Source organism: Hippocampus guttulatus, chromosome 19 (genome assembly GCF_054856545.1).
Source record: "Hippocampus guttulatus isolate MCC_2025c chromosome 19, RoL_Hgut_1.0, whole genome shotgun sequence".
In the NCBI taxonomy this organism is placed as follows: domain Eukaryota; kingdom Metazoa; phylum Chordata; class Actinopteri; order Syngnathiformes; family Syngnathidae; genus Hippocampus; species Hippocampus guttulatus.
The window spans coordinates 8,093,737-8,106,441 of record NC_141279.1 but is presented as its reverse complement, the minus strand read 5'-3'; the positions used below and the strand labels follow the sequence as shown (position 1 = coordinate 8,106,441).

The 12,705-nt window shown below is 52.9% G+C and overlaps 2 protein-coding genes across 7 annotated transcripts in view; both read right to left on the bottom strand.

The window, feature by feature from the left end:
- Positions 1 to 363: 363 nt before the first annotated feature.
- nog3 (noggin 3) lies at positions 364 to 2,470 on the bottom strand. The gene has a single exon (XM_086099176.1). It carries the CDS (start codon positions 2,038 to 2,040, stop codon positions 1,339 to 1,341), a length of 702 nt encoding a protein of 233 aa, XP_085955302.1. The 5' UTR covers positions 2,041 to 2,470; the 3' UTR covers positions 364 to 1,338.
- A 1,186-nt stretch (positions 2,471 to 3,656) lies between these two features.
- Positions 3,657 to 12,705, bottom strand: part of ankfn1a (ankyrin repeat and fibronectin type III domain containing 1a) — a 31,384-nt gene continuing 22,335 nt past the window's right edge. For all 6 annotated transcript variants that reach the window (XM_086139212.1, XM_086139213.1, XM_086099164.1 and 3 more), the window contains 10 exons: positions 11,314 to 11,413; positions 10,916 to 11,048; positions 10,413 to 10,745; positions 10,134 to 10,300; positions 9,337 to 9,511; positions 9,086 to 9,254; positions 8,637 to 8,803; positions 6,999 to 7,215; positions 6,727 to 6,919; positions 3,657 to 6,520 (listed from right to left, as the gene is read on the bottom strand). In XM_086139212.1, coding sequence (XP_085995338.1) covers positions 5,788 to 6,520; positions 6,727 to 6,919; positions 6,999 to 7,215; positions 8,637 to 8,803; positions 9,086 to 9,254; positions 9,337 to 9,511; positions 10,134 to 10,300; positions 10,413 to 10,745; positions 10,916 to 11,048; positions 11,314 to 11,413 — 2,387 coding nt within the window. In that variant the 3' untranslated portion in view covers positions 3,657 to 5,787. The remainder of the gene's footprint in view (positions 6,521 to 6,726; positions 6,920 to 6,998; positions 7,216 to 8,636; positions 8,804 to 9,085; positions 9,255 to 9,336; positions 9,512 to 10,133; positions 10,301 to 10,412; positions 10,746 to 10,915; positions 11,049 to 11,313; positions 11,414 to 12,705) is intronic.

The window sequence follows — 12,705 nt, the reverse complement described above, 5'->3', positions numbered from 1 at the left end:
TGTTAAAAAACTAGAGAACGAGGCAGGACACCAGTCTGCGTGTGTCCGTGTCGCAGATATTCAAGCGAAAGCAAAGTTGGATTTTTTTTCCTCCCCAAAATTATGTCAGTGTAGTACCGCATTATGCCGCAGCATGCCGGGCAGCACTGAGCTCTATTTGTTCTTCCAAGACAAGAGCTGAAGAAGTTGTGCCCCGGTTGCCAGCCAATTACAGGGCACATGTCGAGGAAGAGCCATTCACGTTCACCATCGCACCAAGATACCTCGTGGGGGAAAAAAATTGATGAGCACAGGAAAATTCTCACTTCAGGTTTTACTAAAATGCACGACTGACAACATAAATCCCCAATTCCAAACTTTGTCATTAAGAAAATTTAATTGCAGGAAATGATCAAAATACCAAAACAAAAAGGTCCATCTGGTATTTTTGGGGGGCTTTTTTTCCCATACAATTACACATGTATATATAGTAATGGGTTTGTACGATGTACATTGGTGCCTTGAGATACAAGTGACCCAAATCAAGACTTTTTTTAGATACAAACTCACTTTTGGCTTTGACTTGCAATCAAAAATTTAAAGATACTGTATGTGTGCCGTTTGGCAGCAGCGAAGTCATCTCAACTGTGGATTCAGAACTTTGCACTTAAGTCCATTTAGCTTCATTTTAACACATAATGGGAAACGCCATAGATGGGCTAACAAATAGCATCATAGTTATGGTGCAGCAACACAGGGAAACACACAACTACAACAATACAATACGGGCATACAGTATATTCTTTATCCTCTCCAGAACATGACTAATATTACTGTGGCTTACGGAGAAACCGTGACTATTTCATGTACATATAATGCCCCCTGGTGGCCGAGATGCACATACCGCATTGAAAATAAGTCCTTAATTTGATTATAGTGGCACATGATTACAAGGTGACAAACTAATGGAGGCATAATTAGAATAATAAACTATGTCAGGTCACCAAATCTTAATCAAGATGTTAAAATCCCGTCAACTCAAAAAAGATTTTTTTCCTTTTTGCCGTGCAGGAGCAGCATAGTCCATTGGGGGGGGGGGCGGGAATTTCTTAACGTTCCATTTAATTGTGTCCTTACTGGACGTTATTGTAGGTACAAATCTAGTGCTGTTTTCCTTCATTATTAAAAACAACTGTTGGGGAGGCTGGTCTGTATGGATGGCATTTCACAGCGGAATGTTTTGAGCGTGGTCACGGAACGACTTCAACGCGTGCGTTTGCACTTTTCTGTTGGGGAGGCGTGCAAGATTGTTCTGCTGTGCGCCAGGTCGGCAGAGCAAGTCGGTCCCTCGTCCGTCCGTCATTTGGCGCACGAGCATTTGCACTCGGACACGACGGGGTATTGGACCGGGATCCAGGCGCACTTGAGGGCCGCCTTCTTCCGCACGCAGCGCCAGCGGAGCAGCGTCAGGCGCCTGGCCTTGGCGGGGACGCAGCGCATGCCCTCGGGGACGGAGCACGAGCGCTTGCTGGAGCAGCGGCCCGACTTGACGTAGCGCGGCCAGAAGCGGACGCCCAGGTCGCTCCACGCGTGCATCACCGGGCACGCGGCGTACGCCCACAGCCACATCTGCAGCCGCCGACGGAGCTTCTTGCTCGCCTTGGGCTTCTTGCCCTGCTGCCCCTCCGAGTCCAGGAGGCGGAAGTCCTTGGACATGGGGCCGGTCGGGAGGAGGAGGCGCGCAAGGGGGTCCGAGTCCGCGTCCTCGTCGTCCTCCTCCCGGCCCCGGTGCCTGTCCACGTCCTCGTCCCGCTCCGGCGGCGGGTGCACGGACATGAAGTGCGCGTCAAAGTGTCCGCCCAGGGCGTCTCGCAGCTCCGTCTCGTTCAGGTCATTGTCGCGGGGGTCCAGCGAAGGGTCCGGGTCCTCCTTGAGCTCCACGAGCGGAAGGTGGTCGCTGGGAACCGGCCGTAGCAGGAGGTAGTGCTGGCACGAGGCCCAAGCCAGGATGAGCGTCAAGACCGGCAGGGTGGAAAGGCGGGGATGCGCACGGGGAGCCATCTCCCAAACTTGGACGCAAGTAGTCAACTTATTTGGGCTGCCTCGCCCCACGTCACCTCGCCTCAAGTTGCGTCGCGTCACGTCACTGGACGCGGCCCACGGCAAACCGAGGCAGAGCCCGCCAGCCACTCACGCCGCATGTCTCGGCGAGGTTCGGGGTTCAGAATCGGGATTCCGGTGGACTCCTCCTTCACCTTCTCCAGCTGGAATGACGGCGGCGCTCCGTGCGTGCGTCCAAATACCGTTCAGCACCACTGGACTGGGCACGCTGCAGGGGTCGTGTACGTCATCATGATGCTGGACCAACCCAGGCGCGCACGCGCGCACACGTTCGTGACTATTAATACACAAAAACACGCAGTACAAGCACACACGTAAAAACACACTAAAGGAACACAGAAATATGCAAGCAACGCGCATGCACAGACATCCAAACACGCAACAACAAATAAAAACACCCGTCTAAAAGCAGGAAACTATTTTGTTAGCAGAAAAGCTGTTTTTCACCACTTATTATTTTTACCAAACAGCCATTTGTATGGAATTCATTAAAAAAAGGAATCGCAAAAATATTTTCAGTCTGTACTTTTTTTAGTATGACCTCTCTGCTGCGCCGGCTTTTTGTGTGTGTGTGTGGTGCCAGCGCTGTTGACTTGAGGCGTCTCGACTGTTACGCTGGCCTTTGCGCAAAGGCGCCCGCTCTCTCTCGTGTCGCTTCTAAGTTGCGGACCAGCAAAAAAATTTCACAGGCGTACGCGGAAGACAAAGCGGCCGCACTTCCAGCGGCCGCGTCCAACTTTGTCGCTCTCCAACCAAATGTGATGTCTTCATGTTTCGACTCACTCAACAAAAACAAAACTTCCTTGGCGGAGGTAACGGAACATTCCGCCGCCGCGAATGGAAGCGTTTCGGTCATTTTACAAGCGGCGCCGCCAGATTGTGGAAATCTGTCAGAGGCGGCGAGGCGATGCTCAGATAAGAAAACCTCCTGCTTGACCCGGGGGCGGGGTACAGAACCAGGGGGAACACACCAGTGTGTTTTACTTTTGCATGTCGTGCGGCGTCTGTGAACAACAACCCAGTTGAACTCCCCCACAACCCATCAATCCTCCTTCGGAAGTTTTGTGATTTCGTCCACTTCGCACCCACGTGCACGACCGTCCACCAATGTCGCGGCTCGGCCCCGGATGCCAACTTAGCACTTGCTAGAACTCGCAACTTTCCTCCTTAACGCCCTAATTTAGCCACTTTTAAACTTTGGGGACAAACTTTGCCCAATTTTACAAAAACAAATATTTCAATTGTGGTTGTAAATGCAGGTCAGAGGTCAGTGCATTTGATGCTTAGGCCAGACGACAAGTGACATCAAGCTATTGGCCTTGAGCGACGTTAGTTAGCAAGCAGCTGCCGCTCGCAAGACGACACCGCAGGTTTCCACACCGCAACCGCAAAAGGTGAAATGGCCCACGGAATGTTTTGGGAATAAATCAAAGCGAGAAGACGACGATGACGATGACGACGACGACGACGACGACGCGGCGTCTGAATCCCAAATTCAGCGAGCTGCCGGCACATTCCGAGCGCGTCTGCGTGGATTTGTTGACTCGTCACAATCACAAGTTCCATCAGCTTTTATTCCAGAATGTGCACACATAAAAAAGTGTGTGTGTGTGTGGGGGGGGGGAAGACAAAGACGACGACGTGCGCATAGAAAACGTGAACAATCTGTGCTCCTCGGGAAAATAAATAACACAAGGAGTGGGTCCCCCCAAAAAAACAAAGCAACATCCAAAAGAAGCGAAGCGTCAGCAGCGTGTGAGGGAACAAACAGGAAGTGAGGAGCAGGCCCAAGTAAAATGACGACAACGCAAACAAACGTCCTGAGATGACACCCGCATGCCAGTTGAAGCACAGCACGTCATGCCAAGCACAAAAAGAGTTCCGTTAGAGTAAAAAAAAAACCAACAACAACTTTGTGGTGCCTAATGCGGCGTTGTGACTAGCGTTGCAAAATTCTCTGAAATTTCTACGGTGGAAACTTTCCATGGGAATGAACGGGAATCGACTAGGAATTCTCAAACTGGCCGCTTGGCTCTTCACGTCCCTCCAAAGTGATTTCACAAATTTGTGTGAAGACCAAGTGTGGGCCCTCCCCTGCTACGGAAGAATTCGAGCACTTTGGCTTGCATCAGTGATTATTCAAAAGTACGCCCTGAAAAGACAGCTTCTCATCGGATAATTCTGTCTTGGCCGCTTTAGAGCGCCTTGTCGTTGGCAGTGAGTGCATGGCATTAAACGCAAGGATTAAAAAAAGTTTCACTTCACAGCTAGAGTGTGGACTGGGGATTGGCGCTGGCCTGGCTGCTTTAGAACGCCTCATTGTTGGTAATAAGTGCGCCCGCAACATGCAGAGAAAAGAAAAGTGAGGAGGTGGTTTTGTTTTCCAACCCCTATGAAAAAAGATGAAGTTCACACTGACGCACAAATCTGAGAGCCCTCCCGAAAAATTCTTTCCCAGTTCATTCCGATGTAAAACTTCCAAACTCAAGTATTTCCAAAACCCTCCAGCTTAAAGTAGCGATCGTCAGAAACTTCCAGAGTGACTTCAAGTAGACCAGGACCCTTCCATCTTCACGCCACTGATCACAACGCTCACATTTTTTTTTTTTTTGGTGTGAACAATGTACAAAGTTCCAGTTCTTGCTTGCATTGCTGATCATCTGTGTAACAGTCGTGGCCGGGTGAAGGTCCGAGGCTTGGCCAAGTTGAACCAGCAACTTTTGGTTTCTGCGATCCACGCAAAAAGGTCTGAGAAAACGTTCGACACGCGAGCACGGGCTAGACGGAGTGGCAAGAAGATCAAGGTCCCGGGGTAAAACCCGATGCTTCCTGTGTACAGTTGCTATCGTCTCCATTTTGAAGATCCAACCTTGAAGAGGACGTGAAACTGGCCAAGAGTTTGCCGGGAATGTCCTGGTTGCGTCCGGATGAAAGAAGCCCAAAAAAAAAAAAAGTTCACTTGCTATTCAATCAAGTCATCGTGCAAGCTTGTGATACGTGATCTGGCTTGGGTCCCGCCGGATGGTTTCAAGGCCGAGAAGAAAAGACCTGAAACCGAAGTGGCGACGGGACCAAGCGGGCTTCTCTTCCGAGCAGCGCAAATTTGCATGCTCATCAATATCGAGTGAGAAATGGGAAGAGTGGTTACCTTAGACAGCAGCAGGTACCCCCATGAGGGATTTGGGGGTGGGGGGGGGGGGCTAAGCAGGGGGTGGGTGGGCGAAATTTACATAGACACTCCCCAAATAATTGTTGAGTAGCCTTTTTTTTTGTTGAAAGTACACCTCGCAAATATTTTCAGCAAAATGTACTTAACGGAATCATTTGAAGCCCGCCAGACACCCAACGATGTGGCTGAAGAGCGGCGGGGTGGGGGGGGGCAACTCTCTTGACAGGGTGGGTAAATGCATGGTGCCCAATTGGCCGGGCGTGCGGCGAAGAGTCGCCAACGGCTGCGCACTATCGGCGTGCAGCAGGCCTTCGTCAAGAGGCTCATTTTGGAACAATTCGAAACACGAACGTACCTTTTACGACTGGAGGCCACCGAGTCATCTGATGTCAATGTTTCAGGCTTGCCATTGGCCAAAATGTGACAACTGTGATTTCATCTGGAGAGTTTTTTGAAAACAGCCAAGTACATGTGGACATGTGCGAGAGTTATTTTTTTTTGGGGGGGGGGGCCAGGGCCTAGAGCGTGCTGCTGAGAATCTCCGACACTTGTGAGTTGGTTTGCTCGTCCGAGTCGACGTCCTGTCCGGCCGCTCCTTCCCGTTGCTGCCCTCCGCTCTCCGACCGCGCCACCGCCCCCTCCGGCTCCTTGCCAGCGTCGGCGAAAATCCTCCGCACGTGGGGCCTGGGGTCGCGAAGGCGACCCTTGCGGCTCTCCAGGACGCAGTCGGTGCGGCTCACGTAGGTGGCGCCCCGCGGGGGGGGCGGCGGCTCCTTGGGCGGCGGGAGGTCCGGGTCGCACTGCTTGGTGTAGACGCCCTCGGATAAAGACCCCGTGTGGCTTTCCCCGCTGTGTCCCCTCAGCCAGCGCTGGGGCCCGCTGAAATACTGGCCCCGGTGGCTCCTGGAGAGCAGCTTGCGCTTGGAGGGGGGGTTGGGGACGGGCCTCAGCTGGGGGGCGCCCCCCTGCGGCTGGGTCCTTGAGAGCGAGAGGCCCTCCAGAGTCTCGGCGGTGCGGGACTGCGGCAAGGAGAGCGGGAGGTCGCCGGCGAAGCGGGGGGACAGCGGGGTGGACGGCGACGCGGGGAGGGGCCGGGGTAGGGATGGGGAGCGAGGCAGGGCCGAGGGAAAGGCGGGGAAGTCTTTGGACGGCGGCGGTGACTGGGGGAAGAAGGGCCCCGCGCCATCTTGTGACTTGCCGTCCTCCGGGCTTGGCGACAGCGGGAGGTCCGTGACAGGGCGGGCGCTGTACCTGGACAACCAAAAACGACATTTGCAACATCGTCACTCAAGTGAAGGTCATGCGGGTTTTGACCATGTAAGGGGGCGGGGTGTAAACCGAAGTGCCAATCGCATTTGTTTTAACGAGTGAACCGGTTCCTTCTCAACAATGTCATCCTTTCGCATCCCCGAATGCTTTTGACCTCGGCAAACTTGAATTCAATCCAGCGACATGACCTGAGCTCGTGGATCTGCAGCACGTCGGGGGCGCTCCCCCCCAGCGAGTGCATGGCCTGCTGGGACAGGTCCTGGGGGGGCGAATAGAGCAGGTCCAGCTCACGGGGGCTCAGGGCGTCGCTGGAGTCGTAGTCGCTGTCGGTGGGCAGGAAGACCTCCGACGAAGCGTCCTCGTCCGAACCCAGCAGCGAATCTGAGGCACAGCGGTGCGAGTCAGCGCACGCTAAACGCCCGCCCGTGCTGCTACCGATGATGATGATGACGGTGCTCACCGCTGATGGCCTTCCTCCTGCACAATTCGGGCGAAGGCGAAGGCAGGTAGTCCATGGCGGAGGAGGTGGAGTCCGTTTTGTGCTGGCCGCCGTCGCTCTCCGGGGCGCCGGCGTCCACCAGGCAGGTGACGGGAACGCCGCCGCGGGGCTGCTTGTAGCGGGCGTACTGCAGCGCGTCCGTCAGCCAGCGCAGGTCCCGACGAGTCTCGTCCAGCTGCTGCAGCGCACGCGAAAACAAGTTCGAAAAAAAATCGCAATGAAACGAAGCCGATGTGCGCCGCAGCTCACGCGCCGATAAACACCGCTTCGATTCCTGACGTCCCTCATTAGGCCAAACCCCTTCAAGGCACACATCCAACATGCGACGACAACAGTATGGACAGACTTGACGAAACGAGTTTTAGTTTTGTATTGCTTTGGAAATGATTTTTATAGCATGCGGGATGGGTAAAATTCTCTCAATCGCAAAGTCAGGGGAAAAAAAATCCAATATTGAAACAATCAGCAAATTTTGGTCAGCTGAGTGCCAAGGAAGTTGTGTGTGTGTAATGTATTGAAACGTAAAAAAAGGCGCCGTCATTGTGATGACTGTGTCGAAACAATTATTGTGCGTGTTTTATTTTCGTCATGTGAGCGTGAGCCCGTGAGGGTTTTAGCGTGCGTGCAGACGGCGTGGGCCGCCCCGTCTGAGCGTCGCATATTTTCCTCCCGCAGCGTGTGGCGAGTCTAAACAAACCGTCCAATGAGACCGCATCACGTCATCTTCACACTGATCCACTTTCACACGCGCGCGCGCACGCGCAGCAGCTGACACGCCACATGAATGAACTGTTTGTGTGTGCCAAAAACTTGCATCGTGAGTGATAATAATAATAATAATAATACATTTTATTTATAAGCGCCTTTCAAGACACCCTAGTGACTTTTTTTTTTTTTCTCTCTTATGTAAGATTTTATCTTTGGGTGTCAGAATGACATCCTCGTAAGAATCGATGCGCTTGACCGCCTGACAAACTTTAGCTCAATTCAAATTCAGCAGCCGCTGACGAGACGACGGCTTTGCGTGTTACAACTCCCATGTTGCTAAATTCAACAGGTTTTTATTTTTGTTTCGACATTAGTGGTGAACATACACACACACACACATACATACGTAACAGAAACACACAACGTTATTATTCTGTATGATCCCCCCCCCCTCCTTCTGACATTCCCTCTACAGCCAATTTGTGGTTTGGGGGGGTGGGCAAGTTTTTTCCAGACTTAAAAATCACAGCGAGACAGATCAGGCACCACACACACACGCACGCAGACGGCTGCCAAGGGAGCGCACACTTGCGGTTTAGCGGACGGTGCGCATTAATGGCGGCGGCGCTCAGTTTTTTTTGCGCTCTCTCGGGCTCGCGACAGCCGATTGAAGTGCTTTTTTTTTTCTTTTTCCAGACAAGGACATTAAGGGACATTTCCCTTCTTCGCTTGACACGTTCTTAAGCGCGACAACTTTGTGATGAAAATGGTGATGAATTTAGCAAGAAAGATGATGTCCATGATTTGTTTGAGAGGGACCACATGATCCTGCTTTTGTCACGTTGGATTCTTAGCGGTATGTTTTTTTTTTGGGGGGGGTGCGGCGGTTACCTGGATGTAGTCGAGGATGAGCTGATGTCGATGCTTGGCGCTGGCCACCTCGCTGTCCGTGATGGCCTCCCGCAGCGCCTGCTGGGTGATGAGGGCGTCCAGGTCCAAGACGGACGACAGGCGGCAGTACAAACTGATAAACTTCTCCTTGTAGGTGCAGAAGTGCACTGAGGACACACAAACCGGCACCACGGTGGCGAGATGACACAATCGCCGTCAGGTTTGGGCATTATTTTACATCGCACGCTCCAGTCGGAATAGCGAGTGGCACGCCTTCTGTGTAGTACCACATCCTACCACAAGGTGCTAAGCAGCACTGAGCTGCACTGGAAGACGCGCACAACAGGATGAAGAAGCAGAACGAACTTGTAGGACGATAAAAATCCTGTCATCGCGGTGACGGATTGTTCGATTAATGGTTTCCAGCCAGGAGTCAAAACTTTGATTACCGAGCTCAAACATCTGCAACGGCAGGTGCAGGAAGCCCGAGAGCGGCGTGTAGGGGTTGGACTGGCCGGGGGCCGAGCAGACGTCATCGGCGGCCGGCAGCAGCAGCAGGAAGCAGACGCCGTGACCCAGCTCCACCACTTCCTGGCTGTACAGGCGCAAGTGACGGGCCTGCCCGCAGGAAGTCCGCTTGTCAGGGAGCGAGTCCCCTCAATCTCGACCAATTGATTTGATGATGAGCCGGCAGGGGCACCTGGTGCAGAGGTAGGTTGAGGTTCTTGAGCAGGGTCTTGATGGCCGTCTGGAGCTCGTAGTAGAGCAGCGGCGCGTGGCTTTCGGGCCTGGGCCGCGCCTCCTCGCCGCCGTCCTCGCCGTCCGGGTCCTTCTCGCCGGCGGCCGACAGCGTGCGGATCCAATCCCACTCCTCCCTGAAAAGACGAAACGAAGGCGTCCCAGTCAGACCAAATGACATTTGACGGGTCAAAAGGGCATCCTGGGCACGAGTAAATATTCAGGGAAACTCGATTTCTCCATCGCAGCGCAGTGAGCGAGTGGGTTGCACGCCTGCCTCGCAGTTCCAATTCCCTGAGCTGTCGTTTTTGTCCGCACATTCTTTTGTTCCTCACTCCCTTCTTTCTTTTATAAACTTCTGTCCTCACGCGCTCACTCGTGCGTTCGTCCGTCCGTGGGCATCCTTGAAGGACAATGCGACACAAAACAGTGGTAGGTTTCCGTCTCCAGGTGGCAAATGAACAGGCGGAGTGTTCCGGAACATCGCGTTCTGAAAAGTGACGAGGAGGAGAAGGTCGCGATGCCTCATCCGGGGGCGGGGGGTGGGGGTAGGCGAACGACGACATGATGATCACGGTGGACGGGATGCCGTGTGCCAAACGATGACCTGCAGGCTGTTCGGACTCCCAAATAACTCGCATGCACAAGACCAAAACGAAGTCCTCATTAGACCGGCGGCTCACAAGTCTGGCTATGTTCCCTTTGGTTTCCAGGTGGGCGAGCTAAGCCTCCCCCAAAAGAGAAAGAGTGACAACCTACCTGGACACGTTGGCGTTTTCTCGCACGCGGGCGTGACACAGCATGTTGGGGTTCCTCTGGGATACCAGGACCCGGATCTGGTCCACGGAGCTGCTGAGCTTCAGGTAGCCTAGGTAGAGGCCCGGCGCCAACCGCTGGCTGCTGCGGCGCTGGTACGCCACGATGTCCTGCACCGGGGCACAACAAGGAAAAAAAAAAAATGGGCTTCTTTCAAGAATAAAAAAAGTGTTCCGAGTACCTGCATTTGTTTTAGCGATCAGGTAAACATTTGGCGGGCACCTGCAGCGTGATGATGAGGACGTCGAGGGCGTAGGGCTCCTCGGGCGTGGACAGGGACTTGCGCTGACTCTGCACTTTGGCCACCTGCATCCACTTGCCACTAAGGAGCGCGTGCTGTCCGTCGGCGTCGCGCACCGTCACCAGCAGCACGTTGCCGTGGCGATCCTTGATCGGCTCGTAGTGGGCGCGGCCCAGGTTGTGCGTACCGAGCAAGTTCTGCAGCTGCCCGGCGGCGCTCAGCATCTTGTGGCGCGCCTGCAGCGTGGACGACGACGACGTGGACACCGACGTGCTCTGGCGGAGCCACCGCACGTCCTCCCACATGCACGACAGCTGCGACACAAGCACGCCTTCGGTCAAACTATGTCGACGGATGCCACGTGGAGGTGGCAAAGCGCCGCTTTGGTCGATATGAAACTCCTTAAACGCGTTTCAACATAGTTGCTTGGCACCGGGATGGCGGCAAGTTATGCGTTTGATTAATTTGGTGGCGGGAGGCCGACCTTAGTGAACCAGAGGAAGTCCTGCATGAGGGAGCTGCCGTAGGAGTCGTCCACTTCCACAATGGGGATCTGGTCCTCGGCCGTCACCAGCAATTTGTCCTTGTGGTAGAAGACGGCCGCCAAGTAGATGCCCCTGAGGCAAAGGGCAAGAAAGAGGAAACCTCACAAATGCTTTCATGCGCCCTCAACATGAATGACGTGTCATGTACCAATAAAGGACGAAACATAAATCAGCAATTTTTTTTATGTAATAACGTGAGACAAAAAAAAACAGCAACAACACTGTTATTTTGTGTATGACAACGGTGATATGAAATGTTCAACTCATGTGGTGCGTTCAGAATATTTGGGTGACCTCATTTGCGACGCCACCGGGTCAAACGAGAGACGAAACAAACCTTTTCAGTGTCTTCACAAACTTGTTGGAGGAGTTGAAAAGATGTTTGAGGCTTCGGGAGACGGACTGCTTCCTGCTCGTGTTCTGCAGCTTGGAAGCATCTGCGCCCCCAAAAAAAAGACAAAAAGGAAAACATCCCAGCTGATTTCTTTCTAGAGTTTGCGTGCATTTTCACGAGGTCGTCGCGGCAGGGTCACTCTCCCATGATGGCCCGTCTGACGGGACGTGAGCTTATCGGGGTCGGGCAGTCTCTATCTTTTCTCCTTCCTCGATCGCCCGTCGCGGCCCGCGGCCGCTCAGCGATGCCAATCTCCAAAACCACAGCAGACCTTTTGAGCCGGGCTAATTAAGCGTCACATAATTAGCGTCCTGTAAACGGACATCAGATGTCTGATGCTCACAAGCCAAGCGCGGACAGATGGCGGTTCGCAATATGGCGGACCTTATCACTGAGCGACTAAAAAAAAAAAAGAAGAAAAAAAAAGTCTTTCAAGTTCTGAAAGGTACACAGATAACTAACATATTGACTGGAGCGGCTTTTGGAAGCTAGCGAAAATAGGATCAAGCGTCAATGTTATCTCATATCAGGGGACATAAGCGAAAGATAGGTGGATCAATGACTGATCCCCGAGGAACACCACATTTTAACGTAGATGTTTTATGATGGAGGAACACGTGTGGAATAAGCAGTGATTTGGGAACGTCGTTTCGAAACATTCACGTGACATTTAGTCGGAGCACACCAGATATGCCGCCATTCGACTACAACACAAAATGACAACACTCGCAAGGAGCTTGAATAACGGAGGGGCAGACAGGCTTCCTTTTTCCTTTTTTTTTTTGACTGAGGGATCGAAGCTGCCACCGCCACCCACTCACGAGCAGACCTCCCGACCTGACGACCAACGAGCGGCAACCAGACCGAGAACAAAGTGCAGCGGTTGTCAACGACATAAACAACTTCGCGCCTCCCCTCTCATTAATCAAGCGCAATGATGTTTTTCTGGCGTCGCTCTCCAACGCAAACTCATTTCTTTATTTAGTCCGAGTGAGTGCACAGGAGGGCCTCCGTGCACTCCTGTCACATTATCCACTTGTCAAAGCCGCTCACTACTCGAGAGACTTTTTAAAGGCTCCCTTTCGGGCTGACATAGCAACCTACGTTAATGCCTCTGTGTGTGTACGCGCGCGCTTCAGCGGCCAAAGCCTCGGGCGTCCCGCCAGGTCGTCTGTTGAAAATGTTTCATGTAAGTGTGAACTGCTGCGCCTGACAGACTGAGTCAATATGTGTAAACTCACCGTATAACTGTCTGACTCAATGACTGGATATAACCAGTAAACCATCATCGCGACAATCCAAAGATTTCCATTTCAACAGGAGCCTCTTGTGAGT